Genomic DNA, 17,673 nt, shown 5'->3' with positions numbered 1-17,673 from the left:
GAAGGGAGCTCATCACCACCTTCTCAAGGGCAATTAAGGATGGGCAATAACTGATAGTTTGCCAGCAATGCCAACATCCCATGAGAAAAATGGTTTCCAATTGGTATTCTAAGGACAGAGCCTACACTTTAGGTGTGAGACAAATCATGACTAAAATGGTTGAACCAATTGTACATGTTTTTGTCTCAGCCTTAGTTCATAATAAATTTCATGAACAGGCTAGAGAAAGTGATGAGGTTTAATACTTACTCTGCTGTCATCTGCGCAACCAAGTCGAAAGAGGTGAACCCAGCATTAATAAAATTCTCCTTGTATCGACCCATTTTAATTGCATCTAGCCAGTCTCCCACTGTGGTGAATGTGGTGTAGTCAGGAACAGTACGATCCAAAAGAGGCTGGGAAGGGCTGTGGGGAAGATAAGACAAAATCAGTCCACACCTTAAGCCCTGTTTACATCAGTATCCAGAGTGAGCCTGAAACAAGTCACTTCAGGTACTGAGAACTTTAAGGATCACAGCTGCCCTGTGTGCACTAATTCTCATAATGGCTCAGTTCTGATCATTGACAATTGACTGAGCATGTCTACACTGCTTTAAGATATAATATGGCACAAGAGGTAAATGATTTGCTATTGTTTTCTGCTAATATCTGCAATGCTTTGTAACCTGTGAAGTAGTACACAAAATACCAGTTACTTGCTCCTTGACTAAAAAGTCTTAATTTTGTGTGTTTTGTGTTCACCTTGACCTGTGTGTTGAACTACATGGTTAAAATACTGAAAGGGAACTTCATCATCAATGACAAGGGAGACAGAATCAATGGAGGGAGGAAGATAGCATTTTGTATTTTTATAATATCATACAATGCTGTGAGCACTAATGTCCTGATGAAATAGTAAAATTGAATTTTCCTAACTCTGCACCGAAGGGGTTTTGCTTTTGTGTTGTCTGACTCTGTATGCTCTGCCACAATATATTTTGGAGTTGTGTCTGTAATGTGTTGGTAATGCAATGTAATACAGGAAAGAACTGGTTACTACTCACAGGTATGCTTTGCAATATATATCTCTCAAAGTTCTAGTTATCAGTTTTACCTCAAGAGAATTTAGAATTATTCTTCCTTATGACCTTGGTATTGAAGTGATAATGATGATGGCAGAACCATCAACTTTCACTGTCTTTACTCTTCTGAAACTGGGGAACCTTTGAAATTTTGTGTTAAATGCAGAAATCCATTGCTCCCAGGGATTCCACCCTGCCCTCCAGTTTGCGGCTGATTATAAAATATTGAGCTAATGTGAACTTCTACTCCTAAACTATTAATCTTACTCTTGAAAACTTTTGCAAAAAGGTGGACTTGTTGAATGAGGCAGACCTGTTCTTTTAATAACATACAAGTTTCTAATTATTCCTAAACAAACTCTCTGACCCTTAAACAGTACAAACACATTTGTGGAATGTCAAATTTCTCCAATACGATAAAACACATCCTGTATTTTCTTTCAAATCATTTCTTTCAAGTTTATTTAAGATACGTTAGCTTCTACTTTAATCTTATATGTATACTCCATTTTTTTATCAATATAACATTTAAAGTAAAAATGAAAGAAGTGAGTAGTTTGTGCTTCCTAATTTGCTGTTGATGAGAATACTTCATGTTTTAAACTCATTCATGGGAATGTGGTGATGCTGGCAAGGACAGCATTTATTACACATCTCTAATTGCCCTTGATAAGGAGGCAGTGAGATGCCTTATTGAACTGCTGCAGTCCCCATGATGTAGTTCATTGGCTGATTGACCTGTCGGATGACATCTCTGCTGCTAGACACCGAGATGACTTGGTGTCTGACTGAAACTGACATCAGGAAGGATGAAATCCAGGTTACAGAGATCACAAAACCTTTGTGGGCAACTTTCTTCAAGGTCAGTAGTCAATGCTGTTGCTTCACTGCTAACTGTGACACCCAACTCCACATTTCTGATTCTTTCGCAGAACCAAAATCATTGTTTTAGGTTTCACTCATTCATAGTAAAATAATGATATATTATTTGGCTTATTACTCTTAAAAGTAACAAAATACATAAATTCATCAATAATAAATAAAATATAGTTAAATGCATCTGTAGTATTTACACTTTGGCACAAACCAGACAACACTGTTGATTATATAAAATGAAGCAGATAGTTCAATAAAGGTCTATAGTTAAATAGAGTGAGAACAATTAGCAATGAGGACATCAGGAAAGAATTTGAGGCACAGTTTATTGTATACTTTGAATACAATACAAAGGTTAGCTTGCTTTGGACATATAAAGTGTTTTATGAGTGATTTTTGCCAAAATATTCCTACCGAGGCATCTGCAGAGAGATTCAAAGATAATGTAAAGCAGACTGCACAGGAAATGGATGAGAAATTTTAAGGAAACAGATCAAGCAGGCATGATTAGCAGCCCTTGTTAACGACCCATCCTGTTACATGGGCCAATATTGGAATTAGTCTGCTAACTGATGACAACATTGATGACACATATGTGATTAAAAGTGCAAAATGAATGAGCCTCTTTGGGTATTTGGAACTGGGACTGGGACCATATCATTGACAGCTAATCACTTAGAGCCATTATAGAGGTAAAGAATGACTCAGGATTGTTGTAGATATACTGTTAATAAAATAAAGTATTTGAAGATCATCTTCTATGCACATCAATACAGGGGCAGGTGATACTTTCACAAAGACAGATCTTATTGATGTTACTTAAAGGAATAAAGAAAGACGTCCCAGTCTCTTTCAGGGCACAAACTCTTTTAAGCTACTTTTTCAATTTTATCCTTATAATTTTTTTAAAGTAAGGGAAATAATATCTGATGGACACCCTACATATCATTCTTCACATATGCAAAGCTGTACTGGTCACTCAGGGCATGTGTTTCATTTGTTTTCACCTCCAGCAGCGTAGAGATCAAAATTAGACTCATATGAATCTAATTTCATACATCTTTTTTACTTAGAGACAAAGAGGGTGGAGGAGAAAGAACAGATGTCTTCAATATTTCATTCTTGAATAAGCAAACAAGTAATAAGCAGGATCCAAGATTCATCTTTTCCATTTCACCTATCCAGTTTTGCCAAATTAGAACATAGAAGAGTACAGCACAGGAACAGGCCCTTCAGCCCACAACGTTGTGCGGAACATGACGCCAAATTAAACTAATCCCTTCTGCCTGACCTTGGTTCACATCCCTTCATTCCTTGCATATTCTTAATAATTGTTATTAAAATTCCATTGAAATTTGCAAGCTTCTAGTAAAATATCGAGGTGGTTACACCTCAGTATGATCTTAAAGAATTCCAGCAAACAGCTCATCACTACACAGCTACATCTTCCATAATTCTCATCGAATGAGCCGGGCCACGAATTCTGCTGGAGAGAGGAGCAGCATGTTTTCAAATTAGGCATACCTAGAGTAGATGTGGCAGTGAGTTAACCACTAAAAACTAAGAACTGTGGATGCTGGAGATCTGAAACAAAATAGAAAGTGCTGACAAAACTCAGCAGGTCTGGTGGCATCTGTGGCAAGAGTTAACGTTTCAAGTCTGGTGACTCTTCATCAGAACTGATACCAGCTTGGGAAAAAATGGTAATAATGTTGAAGACAAGTTTGAGAGATGTTGGGGGAGTGATGAATGGATAGGTGGAAATGAGTCCAGAGAGCGAGAGACAGAGCGATATGAAAGAGGTAGCAGAGAAGGAGATTATTAATAGTAGCCAGGACAGAGGAGAAGTTGGATAAGTGAAGATGAGAGCTGATAGTAGAAGAGAATGGGTATGCTGTACTGAAAGTAATTCATGTCATGACAGATGACACAAACAAATAGGCATGGGTAAACCCTAAATTTTGCCTTCACCACTTCGGTAAGTATTGTATGACAGAATGGAAATCTGCACACATCCCCGCCCACCATACAGAAATTGCTTCTGGGCAACACCAAACAAAGAAATATAGCACAGGCCACTTTCTAGGCTCAGGTCACTTTTATCTATGTAAATCAATGTCAATTTGCAGTGTTTCATTTACACAGTGAGTTATCTCAGCAAATTCTATTAATATTTAGCCAAAGCAACTTACGTAAGTACTGTACTGATAACTTTGCTTTAAAATGCTGCATTATTGAATGGATGAATGGAAAAATACAAATTAAGTTGTGTTAAGTGCATGAGTGGGCAGACAGGTAGCTGATAAAATTTATTGTGGCTAGATCAAAAGTGATTCATTTTAGTAGAAGGAATGAAGAGGGGTAATACAAAATTCTGAGAAAGGAAGACTGAGGGTCTACATACATAAGTCTTTGGAGGTGGAAGATCATGTAGAGGAGGCAGTTGAATAGGAATTTGGGAGCATTGGCTTTGTAGTTTGAGGCAGAGAGTATAAACTGCAAAAGAGCTATATCAAATCGTCATGAAACACTGGTTGGACACCAACTGAAGTATTGTTGCGCGACTTAGGTCAAATAAGGTTAAAAAGGGATTTAATAGGGCTATTCAAAATAGTAAATTTTTCTGAAAACACGAATAAAGGGCAATTTTTGTTTGGCATAAAATTCAATAAGCAGTTGATACAGATTTAAGGTGACTGAACAAAGTGTCAGAAGCGACACAAGGAGAAAAATGCTTCTACAGTGAATTATGATTTGCAATGCACTGTCAGAGAAGAAATGGCCAGTAGATTCAATTGCAACTTGCAAAAGAAAACTAGATAAATATTAGAGGGGAAATATTTATGGACCTGTGAGTAAAGATCCACAGAGAGCAAATAGTTCTTTCAAAGAGTCAGCACAGTGGGCTAAATGTTTTCCCTATTGTTGTATAATTTAATGATGAAAGAAATAAATAATCATGGCTACATAATCATCTAAGTAATTCTTTTGTTGCAGGCTGCAGAAACACTGAAACTGCTGAGCCACATGTCAACTGTCTGTCAGATCAAATTTTATAGCAGCGTCAGTCAGCCCTGCTTCTTGTACTAAATCTGAGGTAGTCACTCCTGAAGTCTGACTCATTAACTTTATCTATAGGCTGATGTCAGTCCTGTCATCAGTGTTACCCTATATCATTTATGACCCTCCTCATTCACTTTAATATATATACATTTAAGAGATTTTTAAATTAAAAAAAAACCTTAGTGCCTCATGCCAGTGTAATTAATTACTTCTTACTACCCAAAACTCCTTAAACATTCTTCCATGCAAATTTAATTACAGGTTTGACAAGTATTTCAGGTAGAAATGGAGATTTTCTTTGAGTTGAAGGTTTCATCCCCACGACTAGAAGTGGACTTTGTCTCATAAATCCCCCCAGTGTTTTTTTATTAATTAACTTGTCTAAAGGTACCATAAACGTTTCACGGCTATTGTTTATTCCCATCTTGCTGATGTGCATTTTTTCAAAATTTTCTGCACTCACTTGTGTAACTAACACATCTTTGTTTGTATTGTTCAGGTAGATTTCTTATCAGTCTTATCAATTAAGTGTCAACTGACCTTGTGACCTTTAGTTCTAAACAAAAGGTCACTTCATTATTGTTTCCTGTCTATCACTCATCAGTAAGGATCTAGATGCACAGACAGAAGAAAGGATCCAAGCTATTTTGAAAATCCTTAGTGCTTCACCATTTGCTGAAGAGTCCATATTGTCTTTTGTGGTCCCACATACCATCTTAGATGACAGGCATTATTACAAAAGATAATCAGGATCATGACCGATACTGACTTCATGCTTGAGCAACAGACACCAAGATGAAGATTTTAAAGTCAATCACTTAAAATGTCAGTGTTTATATATGGAAATTAAGCATTCTTTCATCAAATTAAAGGTCCCTTTCATGGCATCCTTAGAACATGATGTTATTTAAGGTTATAACTTAAAAGGTAAGAACCTAGTCAAAATCAAAAGTCACATTTCTATGTGGTCTTGAAAACGGAACTTCCACTTTGTCATGAAACATACCCTGGATTTGCAATAGAGACGACTTTCAAGCTAGCTGCATTGCGAATAAGCTTGTCCAGCGTGTTTACAATCTGAGCAAACTTAGGTCGGTTGTTACGGTCTTTTACCCAGCAGTCCAACATCAACTGATGTAGGGCAGTTGGGCAATCCATTGGAGGTGGCAAACGATAGTCCTGTTCCACAGCATTAATAACCTGCAAGAGAATCCAAAGTGTTATGAAAGACTGCAAGTGAACTGAGCTCCCTTTGCACAACTCTCCATATTTTATATGAGTCATGGAATGAAAACTACAAATATCACTCCACTGTTTAAGAGAAACAGACAGGAACCGGAAAATTACAATGCTGTCGATTTACCTTCAAGTGCTGAAAACGTACTGAAATAATTCATCACAGAGTCACGAACTACTTTGACAGACAGAGCTCTATATACATCCTATATAGAGTTCCAGAAAACATTTGTTAAGGTCTTGCATTAGAGATTATAAAAAAAATGAGAGTGCATGAATATCACTACAGGGGTTTCTCAGTGTGGTGTCAAACGCCCAAACATCTGCAACTGATTCATCCTTCCCTCCACCATAAGATGAAAAATGGGGTCATTCACTGATTCTTTGTATACTTTCTGATATCATTGCCACATGCAGGAGGTCCTGGTCAGCTTTCAGGCTTTGGCTAATAACAGGCAAGTACCAAATGTGTCACACACTTGCCAGGCAATGATTATCTGCAACACGGTAGAATCTAAGCATCTCCCCCTGACATTCAACAGCCTTAACATCATTGAATCCCCCCATTATCAACTTCATTTGGGGTTGCCACTGACTGGAAACTGAACTGGACTCAGCTGTATGACTTCAACAGCAGGTCAACAGCTAAGAATTTTAGGATGAGTGATACACCTCTCCACTCTCCAATGCCTCTCCACTATTTAGAAGACACAAATCAGAAATGTGGTGGAATACTCTCCACATTACTGGATGACTGCAGGTCAACCAACACTCAAGAAGCTCACCACCACCTTCTCAAAGGAAGTGAGGAATGGACAACAAATGTTCGCCTTTTCAGTACTTCTCACCTTCCACTGGTGAACAATTACATTTCAAATTAACCTATTGACATGGAAGGTAATTGGTTAGGAAGTAGAAAACATAAAGTAGGGGTAAAGGGCAAGAACGATGATTGACAGGATATGAGGATTGGAGCTTTCTAGGAATGTTTACTCAGCTCTTCACCATATGCAGTAATGTCAAATACAGGAATAGACAGTTATATGTCTAAGTATGCAGGTGATACTAAACTGGGAGGCACAGTAAATTATGCAGAAAGGAGGAATGTTGCCAAAGGAGATAGTGAAACTAAGTGATAGAGCTTAATGTGAAATGTGAGGACATTCTCTTTGGACCTGAGAAAGACAAGGTGAAATACTGTCTAAATTACGCACAGCTGGGAGCTATAGATAAGCAAAGAAATGAGAGAATCTAGATACTGTACACAAATTACTAAAGTTACTATACATGTTTAAGAAGGAATAAAGAAGGCTAGTGGAATGCTATCCTTTATCTCAGTAGGTTGAACTACACAAGTGTGCAAGTTATAGCTCCATTGTACAGACTTGGTCAGATCACATCCAGGGAGCATCATTAAGTTTTGGGCACTGAATCTCAGCAAAGATACATTGACTTCTTTTCAGAGAGACAGATATGATGAGTTGCCAAACTAATCATAAACAGATGTTTAAATTGAAATCCACAGCTTGACAAAATCCACAATTTGGCACATCTTCCAACAATCCAGCTCTGCCATGAAGACTGTGTTTTAAACAAAATCAAAAGCCTCACACAAGTTGATAAAGGCAATTAAATTGAATTTCCCCTCAGCCGCTTGACGTTTTGAAATTTTGTATGAAGCCTTGACCAGCTGATATAATTTCTCCTGAAAGCAAAAAGTACCAGTTCCTGTCTGGTTATTCTACAAGATCAAAAGTATTTGATGTCTGTGTCCTCATTTCAAACCAAAAAAAAATCTTAAGAACTGTAGTATCTGGGAGATATTACACAGCTTTTAGCCTTAGGTTATTCCTTATTGTGGGTAGAAAACATAACTACATTCTGGAGTATAGGAGGAATATATTTGACTACTATGAGCCTTAGAAGAAGCAATGCCAAGGCACTGCACTTCCAAACTTGAAACCTTACCTTATTACAAATAAGGTTTTGAACTGTAACATTCAATTGTCTTAATATGTAGCAAGTACATCCCCACAATAAGGCATCACACACATCCTACCATTCCCCAAAAATATTTAATCTAATTCTCTGTGGCACAATCAATACATAGACATCTATCCAAACCCCATTAATGTCAAAAACAGGACTCATGGTCCTGGGCTTCTATTTTCAGATCTGTCTGAAAGTCCTGCTGTTAATTTCATGGCAAATCCTACCACGTTTACTTTGACCAGACTTTGGAGGAGAAATCTTAGGGTTTTGATATCAATTTCTTGAACCAAGTTTAAAAAATTCCTGCATCCAGTCAGTGCAATCTGTGAATTATCCAAACGAGTCAAAATCCAAAACAATTGAGAGGACATTTCATCAGAAAGGAGCAAAGTGATAGCATTTTATTTAAATGTTTTATTTAACACTTCAGATGGATCCCTCATGCAATATGTTTGCTTGAGCTTATCAGCTCAGACACTTACATCTTGATTTGACATGTCCCAGTATGGTCTCTCACCATATGACATCACTTCCCACATGACTATTCCGTAACTCCAAACATCACTGGCCGAAGTGAACTTGCGATAAGCAATTGCTTCAGGAGCTGTCCACCTGATTGGAATTTTGCCGCCCTGGTACCAAAACAGAAAGGTCTTTTTAGTCCACCTTCACTTTCAACACATTGATATTTGTTACAAGCCAGATAAAACAGAACAATGCTGCTGCTGATTCATCAGGTGGTTGTGGAGTAAACAATCTTATCCTCCACAAGGTGAAGGAGCAGCGCTCCAAAAGCTAGTGCTTCCAAATAAACCTGTTGGACTATAACCTGGTGTTGTGTGATTTTTAACTAAGTCTAAATCAGTTTCTCATGAACTGCAGAAAGGATAAGAACAATTTTCAATTGCTGTTTCCCTCTTTCTCAATAGAACGGTGGAGGTAGTTATCCCTTTGAAGGTGAGGCTGACCTGATTCAATTTCCAGGAATACCTTCTAACAACGGGAAGTTGTTTATCATCAACATTTCTTTTAAGTCCAAATTAAAATATGTTATACTTTTTATACAGGCAAACTGGTTAAGACAGTGATTAGCATTTTCGCATACAAATGCAGGAAGCAAGCACTGTTTGTAATATCTTTAGACGTAGCAGATATTGAGTGGTCTAACCAATTATCATTTAAAGGGACTGCTGAAAACTGCTATAAAACAGCATATGGAAGTTATGAGATGAACCTTTACAGTGCTTGGAGGAGAACAGTGCTTCTGTCGGACCCTGCAACAGTAAAGTACCCACTGTCAGCCTCTTCTTTACACCCTAAACACATCAGAATCATCTCCCCAAACATGGGTCCAATTCCATCAGGAGAAAGAAGTCTATGTGCAGCCTCAGACCTCTTCTGCTCACCTCCTCCTCTCAACGTCTGAGCATTCCCTGACTCTTGATCACCTGGCCTCTTGAATCACCAAACCAACAGTAATATTTTTTAAAAAGCTGATACTTTCGGTCCAATAGAAATATTATACTGAGGGACAATAGGGAAAATAGCCCTGGAAAAATGTGAGCAATGGCCAGAATTTGGAAGAATTGTGCCGGATTGGCATTAACGAGATTCCTGATGTTGAAAGCAAAAAGTCCCAATTTACAATGAAGTGTTGAACACCCAAAGGAAATTCTCACTGGGGAGCAATAAGGGGCATGTTTAATGCAGTAACATCTTATTATTATACCATCGTGATTCATTGACATGTAGCTTCCCATTTTCCCACTGATTAGAATCTAGATTGTGACAATTCCAAAAGTGAAAATCAGAATGGTCACCTGGCAATTCAAGAGGTCAGAAGCTAGGAATCCTGCAATGAGTAACTCTGCTCCCAACTCCCCAAAGCCTGTTCACTATTTGAAAGGCACAAGTTAGGAGTGTGATGGAATATTCTTCACTTGCCTTGGTGAGAGCAATCCAATAACACTCAAGAAGCTGACACTATCCAGGTTGCTTGCTTGTTTGATACCATTCCCTCCACCATTGACATACAGTAGCATCAGTGAGTAGCATTTACAAGATGCACTGCAGAAACTCAGAGGTTCCTGCACCTTCTAAACCCATGCCATGTGAATCTAGAAGCACAAGAGCAACAGCTTGATGGTAGATATACCACCTGTATTTCCCCTTCAAACCACTGGAAATAATTTGCCATTTTTTTTTGTGTTGCTGGGTCAAAATCTTGGAATTCCCTCCCTAAAGGAACCGTGGGTCTACCTACACCAAACAGATGGCAGTGATTCAGGAAGGTGGCTTACTACCACCTTCTCAAGGACAGCTAGAGATAGACAACAAATACTGGCCCAGACAGCAATGCTCACAACCCGTAAATGAACAATTCAAAAGAGTCTGCTTGTTGCTCGCTCCTCCAGTCCTGCATCTTGGACAGGAGTCTTCGACATCTCAACCATACGCACACTCCCATCCATCCATGAGAACTTCCGAATCCCTGACGGAAAGGCCCTTTATCTGCCCAACATGTCTGGGAGAAGTGACAGGAACCATGTCAGGCAGCTACAGATTTCCAGCACTTGGCCAAATACATGGTTGGCCTTTAAAGATGGTGCTCGCACCAGCAATCCCAGGTGGTCCCGGCAGTAGCCAATAATCCTGTCTGTGGTGACTGGAGGTTTACAATGAGAAAGTGCCATAGGGTGGAATGCACAGATAATGAGACTAGTTTGGGAAAAGTAATGCGAAGAAACCCATTAGGACTCACTGGAGAAAAACCCTCCATGAAAATTGCCAAAATGACGCTTTGCTAAACTCTAGCAAAATTCAGCCAAACGACATAAAGGAAACTGGAGTGCTTTCAAACTATATTGATCAGTAGAAGCATTATATTAAAAAAGCACATGAACTGAACATTACAACATGAAACAGTTTCACCATTTGTATTTTCAGATTATGTCATGAATCCTTTGCAGCTAGCATGACATTTAGTTTTATCTATAGCCTAACTACCTCATTTCATTCTAACATCTCAAGTGTTCAAACAACTTCAGAAAGAAGTACAGAGAATGTAATGCACATAATTGGTGTTGCCCTCACCAATGAACTTGTGTAGGTTGGATCAGTTGGATCATCTTCCAGGAATCTCGACAAACCAAAATCTGACACTTTGCACACAAGATTACTGTTGACCAGAATGTTCCTGGCTGCCAGATCTCTGTGCACATAGTTCATTTCTGACAAATATTTCATCCCAGCTGCAATTCCTCTTAACATGCCGACCAGCTGGATGACTGTGAACTGTCCATCATTCATCTGCAAAATAACAAGCAACAAGGCCAGAAATTCAATGAATAAAAGGTATTAAATATTTTGTTTCTATAAAGGCAGCGGAAGAGGAGCTCAGGTTTCTTTGAAATTCCTGAGGTAACCTTGATGAAATAAATTGACATCCTTTCAATCATGTGACTATAAAGAACACACCTGCACTATATCACACAAAGAAATCTGCCAAGTGTGCTTGTATTTATTTACAGGCTCACAGTGAGCATATTAACCCCCATCATCAAAGCATTTCACTTCAGTTTAGGAAAATCAAAGAATTAAATTCTAATTAACTGTTGCTATGTCAAATTTAATGTAAGTTTAGAGGGAAGCCAGGTACTGAAAAACCATCATGTCTCATTAAAGAAGTATGGTTCAGCTTTGGTGGGGTAGAAAGTGCTGGTAGTAAATTGACCACCAGTTATACATTCCTCATGATTTTTCTTCCCATGGATTTCAAGAACCACATTAGATGCAAGAAGTGCTAAATTTTGCACTTACCCGGAGGAAGGAATCCAAGGCACCATTCTCCATAAACTCAGTAACAATCATGACTGGACGGCTTTTAGTGACCACTCCCTCCAAATGGATAATATTTGGGTGATCAAACTGTCCCATAATACTGGCTTCACTTAAGAAATCCCTTCGCTGTCTTTCTGTATAACCAGCCTTAAGTGTTTTTATTGCTACAAAGATCTCCCTTCGTCCTGGAAGTTTAAGGCGTCCTCTACATACTTCCCCAAATTCACCTGCACAAAAAAAAAATTACAAACTAAATTTCAGATTTTTGGTCACATAAAACATGGCAAATTTAGATATGTTTTAGTATAAGAGATTGTCAATGCCTTTTGGTCTACCTGCTCCAATCACTTCTTCAATTTTTACACAGGATACATCAATTTCCTTGGCAAATTCTCTGACAGCCTCATTGGGATCTTCATAGGTGAAAGGGTCAATATAAACCTTCATTCCTGGTGTGACTATTAGTGATAAAGACAAGTGATATGCAGCATTAATGGAACAAATAGATTATACTTCTTGAATCAATAATTAGCCATGGAAAATAGAAACTGCATTTTTTTCTACCCATTTTGTAAGCACTAAGTGAGGACTAAGTGGTGTACTGGTGCCACTGCCTCTTGGACAGAAGATATAAGGTTCATGTCTCACCTTCCCTGAGTGTGTGCCAAAATATGTCTGAATAGGTTGATTAAAATAGCTAACTGAAAACATAAATTGAAAGTCATTTTCAGCCATCCCAAAAATTGTATTAGGTTTATTATGTATGCAAGTAAAGGCGGAGTTGAAAAGTGTGGTGCTGGAAAAGCACAGCCGGTCAGGCAGCATCCGAGGAACAGGAAAGTTGACGTTTCAAGTATAAACTCTTAAACCTGATAAAGAGCCAATGATCGAAACGTTGATTTTCCTGCTCCTCAGATGCTGCCTGACCAGCTGTGCTTTTCCAGGACCAAACTTTTTGACTTTGAACTCCAGCATCTGCAGTACTCACTTTCTCCACATAAGTCAAAGCGTTGACTTTCATTTTAAGTGCTGTCGAGAAAATCACTTTTAGATGAGCAGGACAGAAACTGAGTGCAATCCAAATAGAATTCTTCAATTCTAACATGGTCACCAACAAATATTATTGGCAATTTTTAAAAAGAACTTTGTACTGACAGTGGTTGTAAGAATGCTTTTCATGGGTCCAAACTTCTTCTGCTCCACCCACCTTAAGCACATTTATCCTACTCTGGGCCTTTCTACATCATAAGAAGTAGCTATCATCAACAGAATGAATTTTGAAATGCTGAAATGTTTGAGATGCCGAGGGGCACAACACCAAATCAACTGAAATGAGATCTGATGCCCAATTTCAGGTGTCTTGTTTGAGCTACAAGTGCCTTGCTCAGCCCTGCTTCTGGGCCTGAAAACAATGTGAGACCAACTTCTACCCCAATATGTTTCTTGTGGAAAAAGTTCATGGAGGAACTTACTGTGGCCGGTGCTGTACTGCTGGAGTTTCTCAGTGTATTCTGACTCTGAACCACTTCCACGTTTTCTTCAGACAAGATAGAAAAGAAATATTTTCTGAAAACTTTTATTGTGACACTAAGAGCATTAAATACAGACTATGAAAACTCTTATGAAGGCTTTTCTTTGAGCATATGAAAAGGTTTGATTACCTGATGCACACAAATGCAATCACAAGCACAGCTACAATAAATACCAGGCCTGCAGTGGCTGAACCTACAATCAGGGGCAATTGTTCTTGGATGCTTTTCCCACTCTCATCTGAAGAGAGAAGGACAGGTATTATTTAAGAGTTCAACCAGTAGAAAAGAGTAGTTTCATAAAAAGGAATAAAAACAAAGAAATGTGAAGCCCTTAACAATCTGTGAATGTGTTAATACGTGTATTCCACTTTCACATAGATTAATCCTAATCTTGAATCATCATCTGCTTCCCACAGTCTGACATAGTAGCTGATCTCTCTAGGATTTATTAATTGATTTCTGTAAATCATTTGACAAATGCCACAAATAGATTATAATAAATGCCAAAAAGTGAAGAGATTTAGATTATTCAAATTTTTGCAGTGTTGATAACATACCTAAAATAGTGTTAGTAAATTATCAACAACAGATTTAACTTTATATCCCTAAGAACTCTTGTTGAAAACTGCCAATCAAAGTCAAAATTTGACAGACATACTTTCCATCAGAGTCTGGAAATCTACAGTTTCGCTGTACTTTCCATATCCAGCCACGGTCCTGGCTCGCACCTGAACTCCATAAGAAGCAGATGGTTTTAACCCTTCAATGCGAATTGTGTTTTTCTGACTTGTAATGGTCGACGCTGTTGATTCATCTTGGTCCTGGATTAAAATACACGTGAAATATTGATGAAAAAGTATTAGGACAGGGCGAATAGTTATTGTCCAATCCATAACTCAGCTGCCAAGTGATAGTAAAAGGGCTTTTATTGATAAACCTGTGAAAAAAATACCTATTGAAGAGTATGTTCCAAATCACTTTTGAAAAGTGGTTTGTATTCAAAATCTTTGCAACACCAGGGCTAAAATAAATTGAGGGGGTGGATAATTGGAAGGTGAAATGCAATGTGGCGACATATAAGATGAAACATTTTGTTAGGAAGAAAGTAGAGAGAAAGTATAAACTAAAGAGTACAACTCTGCAGGGAGTGCAGGAGCATAGGAACCTGGTATATTTGTGCTTTATTCGTAAAGGTGGAAGAGGTTGAGAGAGCAGTAATGAAACATATTTGATTAATAACGTCTTTACTAAAATTGGCATACAACACAATAGCAAGGAGGTTGTGTTGAACATATAATAATAGACTCAGCTGGAGTGTTTTCTCCTGTTCTGCATGCCACTCCTTCGGATGGAACTGAAGAAATTGGCAAGGGTACAGAAGGTTTGTGAGAGTTGTTCCAGGGATGATGAATTTCAATTGTGATGATAGACCGGAGAAGTTGGAATTGAATTCTTCATAAAAAAGGGAGAGAAGAAATCTGATAGAAACATACAAAATTGAGAGATCTGGACAGAGTAAATAGGGAAAAAATATTCCCATTCATGAAAAGATCAAGAGCGAGACAACACAGATTTAAAGTAATTCATAAGAGAAGCAAAATGACAAGGAAAAATCTTTTACACAATGAGTGCATAGGCTCTGGAATGCAGTGTCATTCACAGTGGTGGAGGAAGGTTTAACTGAGGTATTCAAAAGAAAATTACATAGTTATTTGAACAAGGACAATGTGCAAGGTTCTGTAGGGGGAATGAGAGGCGAATAGCAAGAGGTGAGATGCTCTTTAACAGAGCTGGTGCAGACACAATAGGTCTACAGCTTCTTTCTGGGCTGTCAAATATCAATGATTCCCTCATGAGCAATTTTAAAAAAATATTCAATTTTTTATTTTCTATGAGATCCACATAAACAATTGAAAATAATTATTGGGAATAGAATACTTCAATGGTCTAGGATTAGTGTCACTAAAGTACCAGCATGCCTGATCTTTTCAGCAGCATGTATAGCATTACTGTACCTTTTCACGATATTTCAGCTCATAGTCCAGGATTATGCCATTGGGTTTTTCAGGTGCAAGCCATGATAGAGTCATGCTATTTGATGTGGCACTCAGTAGATGCACCATAAGCACAGGAGAAGGAGCTGCAAAGGACAACAAACAACAAACATTTCTTTTTAGTTCCAAGCACCACCAACAAAACCAAAGGTGTTTACAGTTCAGAAGAACCTTTGCCACATTTTATCTCTAATAGCTCTTTATTGCAGCAATCCAAAATAATTCCTATTTACCTACTCAGTTGCCACAGTGCTATGCTTTCTTATTTCAAATGCAGAGCCAATGTTCCAATATAAAGAAGAAGTGACCACTTCCTCAATAACTCTCTCAGCAATGTATTCTCAAATTCAACACTTTATGAAAAAAATACCTACCACCACTAAGTAGTAATTTTAAATTGGTATCTAATTCGACGTCCAATCAGAAATTAATTGTTCACAAAGAACTCGATCGAAATCATTCAGAATTTTAAAAACATCTAATAATGAATAACTACAACTGAAACAAACTGATACCTAAACGGTATAGGAACTTCCCTTAGCTTAAACCCACTGTTTTATAAAACTGTATCAATTGTTCAATCATAAGGATTCTCATTTTAAAATATGTCCTGAGGCACTGTATACATTCATGAGTGAATGATGAATATCACGAAGACTGCAATGGAATATGTCCCATCTTAGAAGTGCAGTTATTTGTCATTTCTCATTGCCCTCATAGCGTATTTTATATGTAACACCTATATTTTATCACTAACTAAAGAAATTCTTCTTGTTTTATATCCATAATACCTACAAATTAGTAAACTTGTTACATGCCAAACTCTTGCTAGATTAATAAAGATTAAACAAATAACTTTCCTTAATTTGCAATGATTCAATAGAAAGTATGTTAAAACATTATGAATTTTCTTGAAATAAAGTCTGGCAATGTTGGAGAAACTCAGCAGGCCTGGCAAACTCTGTGGAGAATGAAGCAGAGTTAGCATTTGAGATCTTCATCAAAGATCCTTAATTTTATATTAATTATTTTTAAGGTAACTCTTTATCCATTTATTCAACACTAAGACCACCTATTTTCACTTTGGAAAAATGTCTGGGTCAGCCCCTGTTTCAGCTCAGTTCCTGCTGATGTCCTCATCCATATTTTTGTTACATCCAGAATTGACAATTTCTGCTTAGCTTCCCACATTCTACTCCAAGAGATTATCCAAATCTCAGCTGCTCATGTCTTAAGTTGCACAGATTTCTGTTCATTTATCACCCCTGTGCTTACTGACCTGCACTGGCTTCTGCTTTAAGCAATGGCTCCATCTTAATATTCTCATCTTTGTTTCCAAATCCTTCCATAATCTTGACCTTCATTAGCAGCTGCACAGCTCCCCCTAAATTATCTGTGATTCTCCACTTCTTGACCACTCACAATTTTGGTAATGATGCATTCAGCTTAATTTGGCCATGAACTCTGTAATTTCCTCCCTAAACCTTTTCTTAAAGCTACTTCTTAAGACTCTTTGATCAAGCAATTGGCCATTAGCTGAACAATTTAACATTAAGTTTTGCTTTCTAATGCCCCTGTGAAGTGCCTTGTTAAGTTTAGCATGTTAAAATAAGATCCATAAAAATATATCTTTGTTGTTAAAAACAAATATGTTCATTTGCTTTCTAGCTTGCTGCCTTTGTACAGCAATTCACTTGAGGGGGGCTATCTTTCTCTGCTGATAATAGAGTTTCAAAACTGGAACTGTGAGTGCACAGAACAAGTTCCATCATCCTGCTGCAATGTTTAAACCCAAACTACTTAAATAATTTTACCTATAGAGAATAAGACTTCAGATTTCCACCACTTACAGCTCCTGCTGCCCAACTCCTCTAATCCAGTCATGCAACAATGGAAGCTAATACCGTCCATTAAACACCAATCAATGGACAAATTACATACATACTGCCTGGAGGTAAGATTCCCTTAACAGCCGAACTCAGAACACAGTCATCTGTCTCTCAGGGCCTAATTACAGCT

The 17,673-nt window shown here is 37.9% G+C and overlaps 1 protein-coding gene across 5 annotated transcripts in view; it reads right to left on the bottom strand.

Moving 5' to 3' along the window:
- LOC122555951 (ephrin type-B receptor 3-like) overlaps positions 1 to 17,673 on the bottom strand; it is a 95,626-nt gene that overhangs the window by 3,005 nt on the left and 74,948 nt on the right. For 2 of the 5 annotated variants that reach the window (XM_043702248.1, XM_043702249.1), the window contains 10 exons: positions 15,616 to 15,740; positions 14,259 to 14,421; positions 13,730 to 13,838; positions 13,541 to 13,605; positions 12,392 to 12,526; positions 12,048 to 12,295; positions 11,322 to 11,537; positions 8,711 to 8,860; positions 6,007 to 6,200; positions 250 to 405 (listed from right to left, as the gene is read on the bottom strand). In XM_043702248.1, the coding sequence (XP_043558183.1) occupies positions 250 to 405; positions 6,007 to 6,200; positions 8,711 to 8,860; positions 11,322 to 11,537; positions 12,048 to 12,295; positions 12,392 to 12,526; positions 13,541 to 13,605; positions 13,730 to 13,838; positions 14,259 to 14,421; positions 15,616 to 15,740 (1,561 nt within the window). The remainder of the gene's footprint in view (positions 1 to 249; positions 406 to 6,006; positions 6,201 to 8,710; positions 8,861 to 11,321; positions 11,538 to 12,047; positions 12,296 to 12,391; positions 12,527 to 13,540; positions 13,606 to 13,729; positions 13,839 to 14,258; positions 14,422 to 15,615; positions 15,741 to 17,673) is intronic. The other 3 variants (XM_043702250.1, XM_043702251.1, XM_043702252.1) reach the window with 3 other exon arrangements.

Source organism: Chiloscyllium plagiosum, chromosome 13 (genome assembly GCF_004010195.1).
Source record: "Chiloscyllium plagiosum isolate BGI_BamShark_2017 chromosome 13, ASM401019v2, whole genome shotgun sequence".
NCBI classification, from domain to species: Eukaryota; Metazoa; Chordata; class Chondrichthyes; order Orectolobiformes; family Hemiscylliidae; genus Chiloscyllium; species Chiloscyllium plagiosum.
The sequence above is the reverse complement of the archived record's forward strand: the minus strand, read 5'-3'. Positions and strand labels throughout refer to the sequence as shown.